At 44.1% G+C, this 19262-nt stretch overlaps 1 protein-coding gene across 2 annotated transcripts in view; it reads right to left on the reverse strand.

Moving 5' to 3' along the window:
- The window catches only part of MRPL28 (mitochondrial ribosomal protein L28), a 239119-nt gene that overhangs the window by 82312 nt on the left and 137545 nt on the right, over nt 1-19262 (reverse strand). For both annotated transcript variants that reach the window (XM_085628314.1, XM_085628315.1), the window contains exon 5: nt 7256-7378. In XM_085628314.1, coding sequence (XP_085484440.1) covers nt 7256-7378 — 123 coding nt within the window. The remainder of the gene's footprint in view (nt 1-7255; nt 7379-19262) is intronic.

Raw genomic sequence — 19262 nt, forward strand, 5'->3', positions numbered from 1 at the left:
TGATGTATGTGGGAGGGTTGCAGTTGAGATTTGGGATAGTTGATGGTAAACCCCAAGTCGTGTAGGGCTTGAATAGTGCGGTGAGTGTGGAGAACGCATTTGTCGAAAGTATTGGCTTTTATGAGCCAATCGTCGAGATAGGGGAAGACATGGATTTGTTGTCTCCTGAGATGCGCTGCCACTACTGCTAAGCATTTGGTGAATACCCTGGATGCGGTTGTTACTCCGAATGGGAGAACTGTAAACTGATAATGCTGCCCGTCTACCACAAATCGTAGATACTTCCTGTGAGCGGGATGCATAGGGATGTGAAAGTATGCGTCCTTGAGGTCCAATGTGGCAAGGAAGTCGCCTTGTTGAAGTAGTGGGAGGACTTGTTGGGGAGTGATCATATGGAAGTGATCGGAGTGTATGTACTGGTTTAGTAGTCTGGGGTCGAGTATGGGTCTTAAAGTCTCGTCCTTTTTAGGAATGAGAAAGTATAGAGAATATACTCCTGTACCCTGATGTTGGAGTGGAACTGGTTCTATTGCGTGTTTATGAAGCAAGGACCGAATTTCCTGTTTGAGGAGTGTAAGATGGTGTGGTGACATTGGATGGTGTTTGGGTGGTAAGTGTGGGGGGGTGTTTGTAAGTTCGAGGCAGTAGCCAAACTGGATAATTTGTCTTACCCACTTGTCTGTTGTGAGGGAATTCCAGACAGGTAGGAACTGTTGGAGTCTTCCCCCGACTGGAGAGGAATGGTCTGGGGGAAGTGGGGGCAAGTCACTGTTTAGTGGCTGTAGAGGTGCGGGTGTTGGTGTTGCCCCGTCCGCGGCCCTTGGTATTGTTTCCCCTATATCCTCCTCTAAAATATCCTCTGTTAGGGGATGTTTGTCTGGAGGTTTTGAAAGTGGAAGAGGTGTCTGTTCCCACATTTTTGGAGGCTCCCCTGTAAAAGGAGCGTCGAAAGGAGCCTCGGGGTTGTGGAGACTGTAATGCTCCCATTGATTTGGCAGTCTCGTAATCTTTCTTCATCTTCTCTAGTACAGTGTCGACTGCGGGTCCAAATAGTTGCTCCTGATTGAATGGTTGAGCAAGAATGGTTGTTTGTACTTCCGGCTTAAAGCCGGAAATACGTAGCCATGCATGGCGTCTAAGTAATACGCTTGTGTTGACCGCCCTAGAGGCGGTGTCCACTGCGTCTAGTGCACATTTGATTGAGGCATTAGATATTAGCTTTCCCTCTTGGATGAGGTCATTGGCCTGGGATTTGTACTGATCAGGCAGGTGTTGCAAAAGATCTTCTAGCTGATCATAATGAGCCCTATCATATCGGGCCAATAGGGCTTGTGTGTTGGCAATACGCCAGTGGTTAGCAGCTTGTGCGGCAACCCTTTTGCCCAGGGCCTCTAAGAGCTTGGACTCTTTGTCTGGGGGCGGTGTGTCTCCTGTTGTTTGGGAGTTAGCCCGCTTTCTTGCGTTTGACACGACTAAAGAGTCTAGAGGGAGCTGCGCCTTAATGTACGCGGGATCCTGTGGGGCCGGTCAATATTTTTTTTCAATTTGGTGGTTAAGAACCCTAGCTCTAACAGGGTCTTTAAAAACCTCAGTGGCGTGTTTTATCACTCCCTTAATCATGGGCAAGATCTGAACTGATTTTTGCGACTGCTCAAATGTGTCGAGGAGAAAGTCCTCTTCAGGTGTATCTGTGTGCATGGTGACGCCATGGAACAGTGCCGCCCTGTTTATCAGCTGTCCAAACCCTAAATGGTCATCAGGAGGGGAGGGTTTGGAGGGGTATGTAGTGGGATCAGGAATATCAGGTAAAGGGTAAGCCCAGTCATCTAAGGGTGCCGTATCCGGGAGTGTGAAAGGATCATTAGGATCAGTAGGATTATTAAGGTCATCCGGGTCTCCCCCTCCCCCTAAATCATCATCATCATCCTGCGGAGGTGATGTATGTTAAGGAGATGGTAGAGGAGAAGGCGGTGGGGGCAGAGGGGGTGGGAAAGGAGGTAATATAGGAGAGGAAGGACGAATGGGTGAGGTGGCAAAGTCCTTCTTCTTTACGGGAGCTGGAGGAGGTGTTGTGTCCAGCTTCCTTTTCTTGTATGGCACAGCGGTGACATGTCCGGTTTTTGGAGTGATACAAATCCTTTTTTGCGTGGGATCCGGGCGAAAAAGTTCTTCATTGTCCGAAAGTGGCTTTGGCGCCGACTTTTTCGGTTCCGATCTGTGTTTTGGGTGATCGGTAGAGTCTTTGTGGACTTTTTTCGGTACCGAGGATGGTTTCGGTGCCGAAGAACTTTTCGGTGCCGGTGGAGACTTCGGTGCCGAAGAATGTTTTGGTGCCGGTGGAGATTTCGGCCTCGGTGGTCTCTGAGCCTGCTTCGGTGCCTAAAGGGGTTGAGTCTTCAGTGCCGAAGGTATTGTGGGCACAATAACATGAGGTTTGCCCGAGCCCGAGCCACCTGCAGGCTTATATTTCTTCGGAGCCGGGCCCGAGGGCGGGGCTTATGAAGACGATTTTCGATCGCGACTGGGGCCAGCTGGCGGAGTCTTGACCAATGTCTTTTTTGGGGGGGGGGGGGTTGGGGTAGGAGCACTGGTACTCACTCGTTACCCCGGAGTGATGAGGTCATCAGAATCGTCCGCTTCGGATACGATTTGGAGGTCTTCGGAGTCGTCTTCCGGGACATCCTGGGCAAAGATGTCCTCTGGTTCTGGAGCTGGTCTGGCCATGATATGGCGTCGAGCTCTTCGGTCCCGGGTTGGTTTTCTTGGAACGGAATGCGGCGCAGGCTGGACAGTTGGATTCGTTATGTTCCGGCGAGAGGCACAGGTTGCAGACCTCGTGGTGGTCACTGTGGGGGAACTTTTCTCCACATTGGGGGCATTTTTTAAAAGGTGTCCTTTCCATGAGCCGTATCCGGAACCGGTCCGATTGGATTTCGACGTCGAGTTGTAAAGGTTGTTTGGTTTCGAAAGATGGATTTCAGAAGTTTTCAGCCGGAGTGGAAAAGTTCATCCGAACCCAATGGCGGGAAAAAACAATCTGAGGATGGAGTGGATGCCCATGCGCACTGTTGCCCAGAGGAGGAGTCACCTATCTCGTGACCAAAAGGCTTCTTCCGAAGACAACAACAAGCTGCAATCATCTGAGCCCAACACCAGATGGCGATCTTATCCTAAGTGTGTGATCTGCAGCTCAAATGCCTTTGAACATAAGATTTACAGGCAGCCTGACCATGTCAGAGATTACATCAGGACTGAGGTCCAAAAGATGCTAGAGTTGAGAGTTACTGAGCCCTCAGATAGCCCTTGGGCTAGTCCAGTCGTTTTGGTACCAAAACCTCACACCCAGGGTGGTAAAAGAGAGACAAGATTTTGTGTTGACTACAGCGGACTAGATGCAGTAACTAGGACTGATGCTCATCCAATTCCAAGGGCAGATGAGCTCGTTGATACTTTGGCCTCAGCCAAATTCTTGAGCACATTTGACCTCACTAGCTGAGGATCCCAAACTAAAAACAGCATATTCAACCTCTAGTGGGCATTATCAATTTATTGTAATGCCCTTCGGTTTGAAGAATGCACCTGCCACATTCCAAAGGCTGTTGAATAAAGTCCTTACAGGCCTGGAAGCCTATAGTGCAGCATATCTTGATGATATAGCTGTCTGTAGCTCCTCCTGGGAGGACCACCTGGTCCATCTGAAAAAGGTTTTGGAGGCTCTGCAGAAAGCAGGCCTCACTATCAAGGCTACTAAGTGCCTGATTGGGCAGAGCTAGGTTGTGTACCTGGGTCACCTTGTGGGTGGAGAACAGGTTCAACCATTTCAGAACAAAATCCAGACCATAAGGGACTGGGTTGCTCCAACTACCCAGACTCAGGTCAGAGCTTTCTTCGGCCTGACTGGATACTACAGACGATCTGTAAAAGGATATGGGTCCATAATGACTCCTCTGAATTAACTTACCTCAAAAAGAATCCCAAGAAGGTTCAGTGGACGGTTAGCTCTCAGAAGGCATTTGATGATCTCAAGCAGGCCATGTGCACTGCTCCCATTCTGCAGTCCTGAATACTCCAAGCAATATATCGTCCAAACCGATGCATCTGAGTTGGGGTAGGGGCTGTGTTGTCACATCTTAATGCAGAGGGTCAGGATCAACCAGTAGCTTTTATCAGCAGAAGGTTGACCTCAGAGAGAAACGTTGGTCAGCTATAGAGAGGGAAGCCTTTTCTGTGGTCTGGGCCCTGAAGAAGCTGAGGCCATACCTGTTTGGCACTCACTTCATTGTTCACACATACCATAAGCCCCTCCTATGGCTAAAACAGATGAAGGGTGAAAACCCCAAACTTTTGTAGTGGTCCATTTCCCTACAAGGGATGGACTATACAGTGGAACATAGACCTGGGAGTTACCATGCCGATGCAGATGGACTCTCCAGATATTTCCACTTAGAAAATGAAGACTCAACTGGGCAAGATTAGTCTCATCTCCTTACGATTGAGGGGGGGGGGGGGGGTGTAGGGTAGTAGGATCTGCTTCTTATGGTTACCCCCATGTTTTGTTAAACGTGATACTGTTTTTGACTAGTCTGACTGGGATTCTGCTAATCAGGACCCCAGTCTATCTGCTTTCTCCCTAAACCGTTATGTTATATACTTAGGTACACTCCAGATTGGATACTGGGGTACCCTTGTCAGTCCCTAGTATCCAATCTGGAGTGAACGTAAGTACATAGCATAATGGTTTAGGGAGAATGCAGATCGACTGGGGTCCTGATTAGCAGGATCCCAGTCAGACTAGTCAAAACCAGTATCACATTAGGAAAAAGTGGGGGTAACCATAAGAAGCAGAACCTACTTTCCTACATTAGAGTAAAGAGAAAATCATCACATGTGCTTCAAGGGTATTAAGAGGTGCAGAGGACAATTACTCTTTTATAGAGAAGGTGACGCTGGCTGCAAGATAGGCAATTAAGAAAGTCAGTTGTTTCCTACAGGAAGTGGGGGGTTGCTGTTAGATCAAATCATAAGCCCCTGGAAGAAATTCTATCTAAAAAGGGTTACATTCTGTTTACGTTGGTATACTGAGAGGTCAAATATACTTTCAAGGTTGAATATATGGCAGAAGTTGTCAACGGAGCAGCTGATTGCTTGTCCAGGTGGGTCAAGCAGCATGCAAAGATAGAGGATGTAGGTGAAGTTGAAGGTGTTTGGAGCGATGAGAGCGTGAGTGTTGTCACTAAAAAAGCAACTACTGAAGAAGAATTACATTAAACAAGATGCAGTTCTGAAGGAAAGTTGTGAGTGTTTGAGTGGTGGTAGACCTGAAAAGTAATTTTGTCAGATTTGCATCCTTATTTTGAGATGAAAAATGAGTTGTCATTTTGTACTGATATGTTGTAAAGAAACATAAGATTGGTTGTTCCTGGAGGTTTGAGGAAACGCATAGTTTAAATAGCCCACGAGGGACACCTTGGTTTAGTCGAAAGCAAAGAACATCTATGTGACAACCGTTGGAAGCCGGGCAGGTGGTGGAAATAGATAAAATGATCAGTCAGTGCCATGAGTTTAATAGTAGCGGAGAACTAGGTTCTTCCCATTGTGAGTAGGGAGTTGCCAGAGGGCCCTTGGGACAAATTTCAATAGACGCTGCTAGTCCATTGACAGGAGAGGAGGCTAAAATATTGTGTGCTAAAAACATTACTTCCAAATCTGTGACTGGGTTCATGCAGTGTTTGTTTCACCATGAAGGTTTTCCTAACTCTATCTTGACAGACAATGGGGTACAGTGGCGCTCAAAGGTAGTGGAATCCTTTCTAAAATAATGTGGTATTACATATAGGAGGTGTTCATTAAATCACCCCAAAACAAATGGCAAAAGGACCATTAAGGAAAGTATATAACTCGCCAGAGCCAAAAGAGTGGAGTGGAAAAAACTGCTTCAGCAACGCATTCTTGCTTATAGACTGCCTCCCCATTCCACCACAGGCAAGGCATCATTCAAATTATTGTGTAGATGGAAACTACATTCCAAATTGGTGACTCAATAGATCAATTGTAAGAGATGTGTCGATGTCTCTGAGGGAGATGAATGGATGGCAAAAGAACAACGTATAGTAAATGCTAGAAAACATTATTTGGATTGTAGAAAACGTGTGAAGTAATTGGATGTTAAGGTGGGATATTTTGTGAGAGTTTGCTCTACTGTTAGAACTGAGAAATGGTCCAACTTCACTAACCCTAGGAAAGTGGTTAAACTGTTCAACAGTGCAGACCAGTAAAGAACATATATGGAATTTAAGCTGTGTTTCCAAGGTGGAGAAATAGGTTGTTTTATCTTTGGAGGATGGTGGAGGTTCTAGAACGACAAGTGGCAAGGGAGCTGGTCAAACAAATTGTAAGAAAAAAGTTGTTTGAGTACATGTTGAGTTAGAACAGAGTAGAAGAAAAGCTTTAAACAGTCATCTTCTTACTTGAAAGATTATATTGTTTCGTGTGAAGAGTGCTTTACTGTTCTTCTCACAGTCTATTATTATTCATATGTCAAGTTTTGATTGCTGTAAAAGAGGAAGATGTGTATTTGAATGGTTGAAGCATCATGTTCTAAGAGAGGGAACTTAATAACCTAAGATAGTGAGTGGTCTCTGGGGCTATGGTGGGGACAGTTGGAGTTGGCTGAGGTGAATAAACCAACACACACATTAATCTTGCATGTGTTTTCTTTTACAGCTATTTTAAAGGGAGCTCTAGGCACTGCCACTGCTTTCGACATTCCATCTAGTCAGCTGAGTTCCTGTGACCAATTACCTCAACAGAAGGACTTTGTACAACTGGAAAGTGCAATTGTGGGGATGTCAACAACAGTACTACTCACATCCCGCCAACTTTTATGGTGTAATGCAGGAAGCAGTGCGTGTAATATTTGGCTTTTCTTGTTAATCCCAGAGGCGCTAAGAATAGATTATTGTGCACAACATAGATGCATCGAACTGTAAATGCAGTCCAAGTCAGAGTTTTGTTCCAAAATGGAAAAAACAAACAAAATAATTGGACTAAAACATAATTTCACATGACTTTCAGCCCTCTCTTACGAGCCAAAACTAAACAGCAACAGCCTTTGCCAGCAAAAGGTCAGCATTTTTAAGAACAGATGGTCATTTCAGGATAATCAAAATCTTCTATCAGCATAATCACAAACACAGTTGCAAGACAGAAGGACAAATGCATTTTTTGGGGGTCGGATGGGCATTTGTGGACAAACCTGGTCATCTGTCTTGTCTGTGTGCACCAGACTGGTGGGGCTGTCTGGTAGTCCACTTTCCATCAAAGGGGATTTCAGTGTCCCCAAAGCCTTGTCCTTAGAAGAGATAGTAGGGTTGAAATCCTGAAATACAAGTGGGCACAATAATTTCCTGAATAATCTTATGAATAATGTTCACACGTTTGATACTTCTCGCAGCACAAACAGGGTTCCTTTATTCATTAAAAAAGTTAATTGAACTGCAATGGGGGTTTTACCACAATTGGAACGATATAGCCTAGCTACTTTGCAATTGTGTTTCCAGAAAATTACCAGGTAATTAATGGAAATATTGGTTACTGCTCAAAAGTAGAACCAGGCTTGTAAAACTATTAGGTCAAGAATTAAAGCATGCCAGTTTCTAAAGGCAATTTAACTAATGTTTGAAAAACGTAGATCACATAGTAAGGTGTGGTACTCCGAAAGATGCACTACCAACACCACTAGATATTTCAAGCTCAATTGAGAATTTGGATGTTATTTTTTTCAATAAATCACTGAAGCACTGCTTTGCCAGTTCTAAAAGGCAGCAAAATGTGTTTTGCTGAAGACGCACATGTTTTTCTCTGCTTATTCTCCAACTATAGACTAGTGGGATACCAAATCTTCTAGGGGGTATTGTCTGAGTGCAGTGTGTTTTAAACAGTTGTCTTTGAAATGATGGTATCCTCACATCTCTCCATAATGCAAGCTTCTAATTTGACCCTTCCACATCAACCAACCATCTCCCAACTTGGTACTCGAAAGACAAAGACACTTTTTCAATACCTCTCTGATTCCCATTTCCTTCTTCATAAGAGCAATGGGGAGAAGTCAAATGTTGACTCAAAGCCCTGAGTTATTATCAAAATTGGGGCAGCCCATGTCAATAGAGAGTACCACTCCACCGCCAAATATCATTCAAGTTTCTACACCAGATTTACATCACAGAGCTTGCAGTCTGCCCCAGTGAAATGCAACCTCTGTAAGGGCAACCACTAAGGGCAGATTTGCCAACAATTAATTATACACAGAGGCTGCATTACCAGACCCCCCACAATATCCCCACCAGGAACACCTTGGTCTACAGGTGGATATGAGGTGTTACAATTACATTCAACTATCAAATGGAAAAATAACGTGAATGTCCCCCTAAAAGCTTTATCTTAGGACATGGCCAAATGGTGCAATAAAATCACCTTTATGTCTACATTCTCTCAGGCACATCCCTGTGCTGGCATTTCAAACAACAGCATTTGAACTCAAGTATAATACACATTGTAGAGGAACTTCAACTAGACAAGTCTATTACGTATGTAAGTTCATGAAAGACCTCTTGCACAAGCAATTTGAGGTAAGCCTTGAACTAATTATTTTTGGGTTACCACCAGAGGATGGAGTGAAATTGGATTATGACAATAAATTGCTATTCTAACTTTATTGGGAAGAAGGCTGATCTGTAAATATTGGATCCACTCATCACCACTTTTAAGATACGGGTCGCTCAAATCAGTATTTAATGTATACGAGATGGAGTTAAATCGCTCCTCCTCCAGACTATGAAGTTGGTATACTTTCAATAGCATCCAATGACCACAGCCACACGGGGAAAGGATGTGGTAGTCAACAACCCCTATTGTTTTTCCAATATACGGTCACCTCCAAAGGTTTCTAACAGGGTAGGATGCCAAACAAAAAGATAGGAAACATGCTGGTTTCAGACAGAAAAAATACGCATACGAGGACAGAAAAAAAAAAGTCTAATACCTGTCCTTATTGGTCTTGGGTGATTTAACACTTTCTTCTACTAGGATTCCACGAGTGGGCCTGAATTCTGCTCCCACTTTGACCTAATGCTCTCTAGTGTGCCAGAGATTTATCAGCATGCTATAGTCAAGATGAGGAAATATGAATTTTGTGATCAGTTATGTCCCCTATCGTAGACCCCAACGGCTCCATGTGCATGCTATAAGTACATGTATGTTCCCTCCAGTTCCAGTTTTGAAGACGCAAATACATGTGCGTCCACCGTCAACATGTCCTCTTTCAGATCCGCCATGAATGGGTCAGACATTCCATTCCTAAGTATGAAAGGCCACCGACTTTATGTGGTTCACTTTCCACATTTTACAGATTCAGGCGAGTAGGCCCTGAATTCTGTCATCAAGCCTTTTTCTGCCTTCTGCCTCTGAAAGCTCCAGTCTGAGCCTGCATCTGTATCCATGAACTTTGTCCTACTCCCTGCGCGGCTAACGGTGCCTGATCCAGCCTGTTGCCTGCCAAAAACTGTATTTCACCTTCAAGATTATCTGCTCCGCTCCTCATCCGATGCATTCCTGTCTAGTAGTTTAGGTAAACATTCCTCCAGCTACCGTGCAAAGGGCCAGGCCTCGCTGTCCACATGCAAGTAATTCATAGCCCCGTTACCATGGAATATTCCTACCCCCTCGCATCTCATGTAGACACTTAGACGCTTGTACACGCACTAACAGTCAGTATAGAATAGATTCTATCCTAGAGACCTTTCCTTTTGGATAACACAGTTCTTTAAACATAGGATATTAGATATGATTTGGGATTAGGTTGACATGACCCCCAGACTTCTGTCTCCACATGTAGAGCTAAATGTCAAGTCTCCTTCACCCTCTAGTTGCACGTCAATCACACGTCATGCGGCTGCGCGCGCATCTCTGCCAAATATTTCTGCTGACATTGCAGGATTCTTTTATGGATCCACCCACTTGTGACATCATGTATGATGACGTTTATTAAATTACGCCCATATATCCGCCTCTATTAGTTACGTATGCACCTTTTATCTGTACTATCAGCTGTTACGCCTCTTGCATCTGTTTCACTGTAATGCATTTCCTATAAAACCAATTATCTGTCAATAATGTATGCCCTTCCTTCCTGAACTTTCGTGGTGATGGAATAGAAGCCTGCAATTCGAATTGCATTCCTTTGTATAGGAATAAAGCCTTTTAGAACCTCTAATACCACGGATTCTGCCTCTTATATTTACTGAGTTATTCTTACTAGACTTTACCGCATAAAAAAATAGTACCGGTAATGAAATATTTACCACATAAATTGGCGCCCGAACAGGGACACTTTCTCATCTCACGCGCCGGCGGTGCGTTGCAGGCCCGGTCTCCTGCCACAGCTGAACGGACAAAAACGCGTACCTGCAGGATTTCCTGTATCTCCCTCCGGCGAAGCGGGGGCGACTGAGGCTGCGATCAACACCCAGACGAGGCGGTGAGAAGTGCGAAGTATCCCGACCAGAGCCTAGCTGAGAGAGCAAGATCCGAGGTATACAGAGGCCCACCAAGTTCCGAAGTTCCGAGTCCAGTCGAGTCGAGTCCAGTCCGATCCAGTTTCAGTTCCGTTCCGAGGCCTTCCGCTCCGAGCTACCCGGTGAGTACCATTACCGGGGAGGCATTTTACGTGCACATAGTCTGTGCCGGTCAAGACGGGTTTGGGTACACAAATCCGGTCTGCACTGTTTCAGCAGTGTATCTGTACTGTTTAGCAGTATATATAGTATGTCTTGCATATAAATAAGTATTATCTAGTGTCAGTATTATGTCAGTAACTAGTTTTCTATTAGTTATCATCGTTCGTAGAACTGTTAAGTGTTAAATGTTTTAATACGTTTTATATATATATTGTGGTGTGAATGACTGTTCATTATTGTGTTCATTATATAAAGTGTGTTCTAGTAATATAGGTCTAAAAATGCCGCTCTTTTCGAAACTAAGACAGATCAAAACTAGAAAAGGTGTACTCGAAGAAGCTGTTCCCATCCCACCTAGGGACACTCCAGGATATTTTATGTATCATAAGCATGGCCTAGATGCCGTATTATTTCTTGATTTATGGGTGGACTACACCAAGGATTTGCCAGAAAATCAGAGATGGCCCGCAGCGGGGACCTGGGATGCAGATTGCATCATGAGAGTAGAAGAAGAATTATGGAAAAAGAAAGCCAGACAGTCACAGAAGGATGCCATTGAATTATGGCGTAAAGAATCATATAGACGTACAGAAAAAGCACTCAGACAGGAAGAGAAAGGTAGAGAGAATTCAAATAAAACTCGAGAAAATCTATTACTTGAGGAAGGTACCCGAGTAAACTCAGAACAAGTAGATAGACAAAGAAACACTCTTATGAATGGTATGTATCCTCTTCTGGCTGAAGGGTTACCTAAGGCTACCCCGGAAATACCAAAAGACTTAACTCCTCCATTGCTCCCGATAAAAGCACATCCCAAAACACATCCCAAAACAGCAAAGGACGTTTTCCTTTCCTCCTATTTAGATGACGTAGCTCCCGAGTATGCTAATACCATACCACACACACCGCTTGCCGATGGTGTTCAACACCAAGAGCATCCGTCTGTATCCCCGCAACTACAACCTCCTACACAAGTTCCCACAGGTCCGTCCGTTTCTACAGTTTTTCCCGCATCTACAATCTCTATCCTACGTCCAACGAATCCTTTCGTGCCTAGCACCTCAGATGGTGCTACCGGAGGTACGACAGACATGTTTGCCACCCCGCCGCGAAATAAACAGACCCTTAGAGATTTAGCACTCCAACGTACACCCCAACTAGCGACATCCGACATGTTTAAAGAACAGCTCGTGGATTGTAGATACGACCCAGTACCAGGTAGACAAGATAAATTGCTCATATCATCACTACGTATACGACGAGCTACATTATATTTAACGACGATACCAGGAATGGTTGAAAACCTAGACAATATATATCGCTTTGTCCAAACAGGGCGAGGTCCAGAAAGTATTAACGAAGCTATGGAATACCAGAAAGTGGATGTCCAAAGACAACTACTACGTTTTTTCATAAATTGCGTAATTAGGAATCAAGACAGGCCTGGGGCAGATTACGATACCATGCAAAGACTTGCCAAATGGGGTCAGAACATATCAGAAGAGAAACATGATAGACAGGCGTGTATAATCGCCATGTGTCGAAAGATCCGCAAGGAAGTAGAACGAATACATAAAGAAAGACGAGAAACAGACAGAGTAGAATCAGAAGAGGAGGAGGAGCAAGAATTAGAACAATTAGAAACGATAGCTTATGTAGGTAGAGGAAGACCCCATAATAATACTAGAGGCTTTAATGACCCGATACGTCCAATACGTCCAGAATATAATAGACATTTTCCAAATCCTATGTTAAATACAAGATCCCCTGAACACCTATTCCAAGCCGCTGATAAATTACTCCGAGATCGAAGGGGGTACCACATACTCGATTCCATGGACGAACAAGAATTAGCCAGGTCAGCAGTACAATGGGCTGACAGTCCCAGCGAATACAATGATGATGTACTTGCGCACACGTTTCTGAATCTTGACCCATACGAACAGCGTTTAGCTAGTATATACATGATTCAACACCTCCTTATATTATATAAAAGCCAACACTCCGATCCAGGACCCTTACCTGACATATTGACAGAACTACTCACGAATATATGGAGAGGGTCAGGTACTGATTTGATTAAAGAAATTCTAGAATTCCGAAACCAGTATTTAACTTTCGTATGCCCAGAACACGTTCCAGTTCCCATCATGGGAAGAAAAATTTATCACATAGATAGACAGAATCCGTTACGCGAAGTACACCCAATCAGAGGTGACGGTAATAACTTTACGCGCGTGTTTGTGTACACGCCTATAACTAAACTGGAATTATTAGAAATGAAGAAAGTAGTACCCAGCCATGACAAGGACCCAGCAGGTTTCCAGCGTGAAATAAAAGACATGCTACTCATGGGAGAGTATACCTATCCCGACATTATGAAAATATTAAAAGTCCTATTACCCGCCGGTGTTTACGAGAAACTCAAAGAAAAAGAATGGGAGGTGGGAGACCAAAAGATAGATTGGACAGCATTAGAGAACGAAGAAAGGGCCCGAGCTGCAGGAGCAGGGCTTGGGGAAAAGACTACAGCACTAGCAGCGCTACTAGTGCAGGTACTGCCACGTTTATTAACTACGAAAAAGGAAGACTGGGGTGCAATATCAGCCTGTAAACAAAAGCCAGATGAAGACACTAGTGATTTCTATTCCCGATTTGAAAAATGCTTTGGTATAAATAGTGGCATAAAAGCCAGTAGTGAGTCATATCCACATCTGTTTGTGACAAAATTAGTTGAAAATTCTCTGCTGCAAATCAAGAATAGAGTATTGAAATTCGAAAGTACCTGGCAAGGTAATACCCCATCACAGATGTTACAGATGTTACAATATCACCACAATAGAATTAGAGAAGAACAAGAACATGAACAAAGACGTATGAAAGATACAAAAATGAAAATGCTTGTTGCTCAGTCAGTTCCAGCTGATGGTCATCTAAAGGGTGATTCCGCAGGTCCTACGAAAGGGACATGCAACTATTGTAAACAACAAGGTCATTATATACACGATTGTCCAGTCCTGAAACATAATATTGCCACAGGTAGAACCCAGGAGAGACCACGTCCACCTAGACAGGATCAGAATCAACAACAAATCCCTCAGCATGCACAACCTAGGTTAGCTCCGCAACAGTTAGCTCCGCAACAGTTAGCTCCGCAACAGGCGGCTCCACAACAGATCGTAGCACCACCACAAGCGCAGCCTATTGCTGCAACACAAGCAACAACACAACAGATGTATCAGTATGCACAAGCAGATTATCCCGATTATCAGCGATACACATGAAACAGCCTAGAGAGGGAAGTTGGCTTACCCCTTATTGAGGTTCCTGTAGACCAAGAGGGACCTTATGTACATAGTGAACTATTAGGGGAAGACAGAAAGTTTTTACTTGATACAGGGGCAAGCAGAACGACTATAAGACGCAGTGAAGTTCCAGGGGCACCCCTCTCAGGCTCACAGAATATTTCCCTTGGATTCTCAGGAAAACCTATCATTAATGAAGTAACACAACCTCTTCCACTTACGGTCGGTCCATTGACACGTACTACAGATTTATTGCTTACTAAATCATGTCCAGAAAACTTGTTAGGTATAAAAACATTGAAAGCTCTAGGAGCTATAATATGTTGTTCTCCGGAAGGAGTACGACTATTTTTACGTGACTTTAAAGGTCACTACGTGTCCAGAGACATGGATCACCGACTACAGAATTTACCTACACATTTATGGGCACAAGGCCCCACTGATGTTGGTTGCATGAATATTACACCATATCGTGTCACACTGAAAACAGGAGTAGTACTACCACGAATGCGACAATACAAGTTACCACCAGATGCTGTAGTGGCTTTGCTGCAAATCATTGACGAGCTCATTGCACAAGGAGTAGTTGTCGAAACAGACTCCAATGTATGTAATTCCCCGATAATTCCGATTCTTAAAAGAACGGATCCAAAAGCACCACCAGTATATCGATTAGTTATTGATCTGCGCGAATTAAATAAATGTATTGTACCACAATACCCTGTGGTCCCAGATATCTCTTCATTACTCACAGCTATTGACTCAGAAGCAACGTTTTTCACTGTAATTGACCTCAAGAATGCTTTCTTTAGCGTCCCCATAGATCCGGAAAGTCAATATCTGTTCGGATTCAGTTTAAATGGACGAAGTTTTAAATTCACACGCGCACCTCAAGGATTTACAGAAAGCCCCAGCATCTATAGCCAAGCACTGAAACGAGAACTTGACAGTATCCACATGCCAGTTAACACTGCCTTGCTTCAATATGTCGATGATCTGCTGATCACCGCCCGAAGCGAACTTGAATGTGAAACAGCGTCACTGACGGTTTTAAAATTTTTGGCCGAAAAGGGGCACAAGGTGTCCCCTTCTAAGCTGCAATTCTGTGTCCAGCGAGTTGTTTACCTTGGGCACTCGCTGTCCAAGGAGGGAAGGCAGCTTACATCCGACCGCATCCAGTTAATTGCTAACATGTCAGCACCCAAGACACAAAAGGAGGTGCGGGCTTTTATAGGCCTCACTTCATACTGTAGGCAGTGGATCCCTCAATATGCATTTCTAGCAAAACCACTCATCCAGTTGACAACACAGGAGGCAGCCACATCGACTGTCCTCCCTTGGACTCCAGAACATACACACGCCTTTGAAAGCTTAAAGAAAGCTTTATGCCAAGCACCTGTTTTAGCAACACCAAGTTACAGTAAACAGTTTACACTCTTTGTTACAGAACGCAAAGTTACTGCCTTGTCAGTACTCACTCAGGAACAAGCAGGATCACACAAACCATGTGCTTATTTCTCTAGTACATTAGATCCAGTAGCTCAGGCTCTTCCTGCGTGCCTGAAATCGGTGGCAGCAACAGCTTTAGCAATCAGACAAAGCGATGCCATAGTGTTAGGACACCAATTGACAGTACAAGTACCACACGCAGTAGAGGTTCTTTTGAACCGCACACAAACACAACACTTGACTATAGCGAGACTCACGGGTTACGAATTAACATTGTTTCAGCCACACATAGAAATCAGACGTTGTAATACGTTAAATCCTGCCACACTGTTACCAGTGGGCGGAACAGATCCATTGGCACATGATTGTGTCGAAGTCATTACTATCACGACGAAACCCAGACAAGACTTGACAGATATTCCTTTGTCAGATCCGGACTTGACATTGTATGTAGATGGGTCATGTATGAGAACCAGTACAGGAGAGTTAGTGGCCGCTTACGCAGTCACAACAGACACTGAAGTCATTGAAACAAATTGTATTAACACTTTGTCAGCTCAAGCAGCAGAGCTCATCGCTCTGACACAAGCCTGTATTCAAGCCAAAAATAAGAAAGTCAACATATACACAGATTCACGTTATGCATTCGGAGTCGTCCATGACTTCGGCGTACTGTGGCGAGAGAGAGGTTATTTAACTTCTCACGGTGCCCACATCCAACACGGACCCCTCATTCAAGCCCTATTAGACGCGATTCATCTACCTACTGCAATATCGATTATGAAATGCAAAGCCCACACAAAAGTTACCGATATCATTTCTCAGGGTAATGACCTAGCTGACAGAACAGCTAAACAGACTGCTCAGAATCAGACTCACACAACTGACACGACAAAGACAATAGTTCCGACACCAACACATTGCATGACAGTTAAGGATCCCGCCCTTGATGTAATTGACATACAGACACATGCTACACCAGAAGAAATAAAGAAATGGACTGAATTAGGAGGGATCCAAACGGATCAAGGATGGATGACGAAGGAAAAATCTATATGGTTTCTTCCCGACTCCATGGTTCAAGTCATCATTAACACCATACATAGTCCAGCACACCTAGGAGAAAAAGCTATGCTAGACAGCATTCAACACATCTGGTTTAACAAACATTTACGAGCCGCAGCTAAACAAAAAGTTCGTACCTGTATGATATGTTGTCAGTTTAATCCAGGTAAAAGCATCCCCGTAGAGCAGGGTGGATTTCAAACTCCCGATCATGCTTTTGAAGTCCTCAAGATGGATTATATCCAGATGGAACGATGTCGAGGATTCAAATATGTTCTTGTAGTTGTCTGTGCTCTTTCCCGTTGGACGGAAGCCTACCCGGTTTCAGATTACACTGCCCCGACTACTGCCAAACAGTTAGTTCGAGAATTCTTCCCACGGTACGGTTTACCACGTGTTGTCTACTCAGATAACGGCCAGCCGTTCTCATCCGAACTAATGAAACACGTTTCCCTTTTGTTAGGCTACCAATGGAAATTTCACTGTGTCCGACATCCCGAGGCAGCAGGTCTCGTAGAACGCCATAATCAAACTCTGAAAATTAGATTGTCCAAAATATGTAGAGAAAAAGGTGTCGATTGGATAGTAGCCTTACCAGTTGCGCTCTTTTACATGAGAATGGTAGCACATTCTCGAACAGGGCTATCCTCGTATGAGGTGATCTTCGGTAGACCACCAAATATGTGGGGGACGCCTATACCTCGCAAAATCACTGATGTTGACTGTAATATGCTGACAGATTACCTGGCTTCCTTGATGTCTGCACTACAATCTTGTCGTTCACAGGTAGCCGCAGCTTTTCCCGACAATACTGAGGTGAAGCCCCATGACGTGGTTCCTGGCGACCTGGTTTTGGTCAGGAATTTTGACCGAAAGACCCAACTGGAGCCTAGATGGACATCGCCAAAATTGGTTCTACTAACTACAAGGACAGCCGTGAAGATTGAGGGACGCAAAGGGTGGTTGCACTCGAGTCATATCAAGAAATTTTATGGACTACCATCTAGTGTGAACGCTCAGCTCTGCATTCCCTCACAAACAGACTCAAAGCTCCCCTTGGCTGAATTAACAAACTCTGAACTTTACAAACTAAAATTAAGGTCTAGTAAGTCAGACAATTTGATTGTTTAAGTCCTCTCCAAGGTGAATCGGTTGAATTTGTCTCTGACATGTATCCTCTAGACCGGAATAGAGAAAGAAATCAACAGATGCAGCTTAAGAAGCATGCGTATTGTAAATCACTTCGTAGTCACTGCACAGTAACATTATTAATTTTGTTTTTTCTAAGTCTTCTGATCATCATTGTCAGCATACTATTGCACATGTATTACCCTATTCTTAAGCGTGTTTACAATGTAACTGCAGAACATTCTTTTAGCGAATTACCTCCGCATGAATTGTCCTATAGATTTGCGCTGCGCAACAACACATTCATTAGTATGTTACATCATTCCCATCAGACCAGCAATGCCACGAATTGTTGGATATGTGGCCGACTCCCTCCCTATCAGAACTATAAGGGAGTTTTGCCCCTCTTTCCCTATCCGTTCACACACAATGGCTCCTGTGGAGCATGGTTTAGTTTGATTAATTCCCTAGATTCAAATTCCGCAGTTTATCAAGACAACTGGGTATGGGGAAACGTGAACTTAGTTTTGCTTAAAGTCTGCTACCCTAACAAGGAGGGACTCCCTAAAAGAACAGGAACTGATCTAGAAAATGAAGTATATGGATTAGGTAATTTTACACTTAACCTCATGATCCTGAACGTTGAATCTGAAGCTACACCAATCTTGCCCGCCATGTCAGTATTCCCAGTAAAAGGGGAATTATGTGTAAGAAAGAATGGTTCCATACACATGGGCCATAGTAAATGCACCACTGTAATAAAATTCAGTGATCAAGGCAAGTCTACATTTAGAGCTTCTCGCCACTCCTACTTTATATGTGGCCAGACCGCATATATACGTCTACCTCTAGATTGGGATGGTACCTGTTACATAGCATTCCTTCTGCCACCTGTTTTCCTAGCTCCTCCTGATTATCACAGAAATATCCATTAAGTACACAATAGACAGCAGAGAGATCTCCCAATTGTCGATTACACTGAAACAGCATGGGAAAAATACACAGATTTCAATAAAGGTTTCTTTCCCTATATAGGTACAGTCACTAATAGTAAGCTGATACGTAGATTAACCAGAACCCTTGAAGCAGTAGTGAACGAAACTATTTCCGCCTTAGGCAATTTAACAGAAGAGCAGTCTGCTATGCGGATTGTTGTGCTTCAAAATCGTCTTGTCCTTGACGTCATCCTGGCCGATAGGGGCGGAGCTTGTAGGGTCATCGGATCAAGTTGCTGCATTTTCATACCAGAAAATTCGCCGTCGGTATATAAAGCCATAACTCGCCTTCATAAGATTATAAGCCAGATACACCAGAGTCCAGGCACCTGGACTTGGTCCGGTTGGTTCTGGGGCGTGTTGTCAGCCTGGGGATGGAGAATCCTATCCTTCCTAGGTATTGGCTTTCTCATACTATTCAGTTGCTGCCTATGTCTACAATGTGGGCCAGCGATTTGTGGTCTGTGTGCCACATCGTGTATCCCACATCCAAGTTTTCGTTCAAGATCCCGGAAGAAGAAAGAAGAACAAATGATGCTATATGAACAGATCGATGGATTGATGAAGATCGATATCTCCTGAGGGTC

Source organism: Triturus cristatus, chromosome 10 (assembly GCF_964204655.1).
Source record: "Triturus cristatus chromosome 10, aTriCri1.1, whole genome shotgun sequence".
Taxonomy (NCBI): Eukaryota; Metazoa; Chordata; class Amphibia; order Caudata; family Salamandridae; genus Triturus; species Triturus cristatus.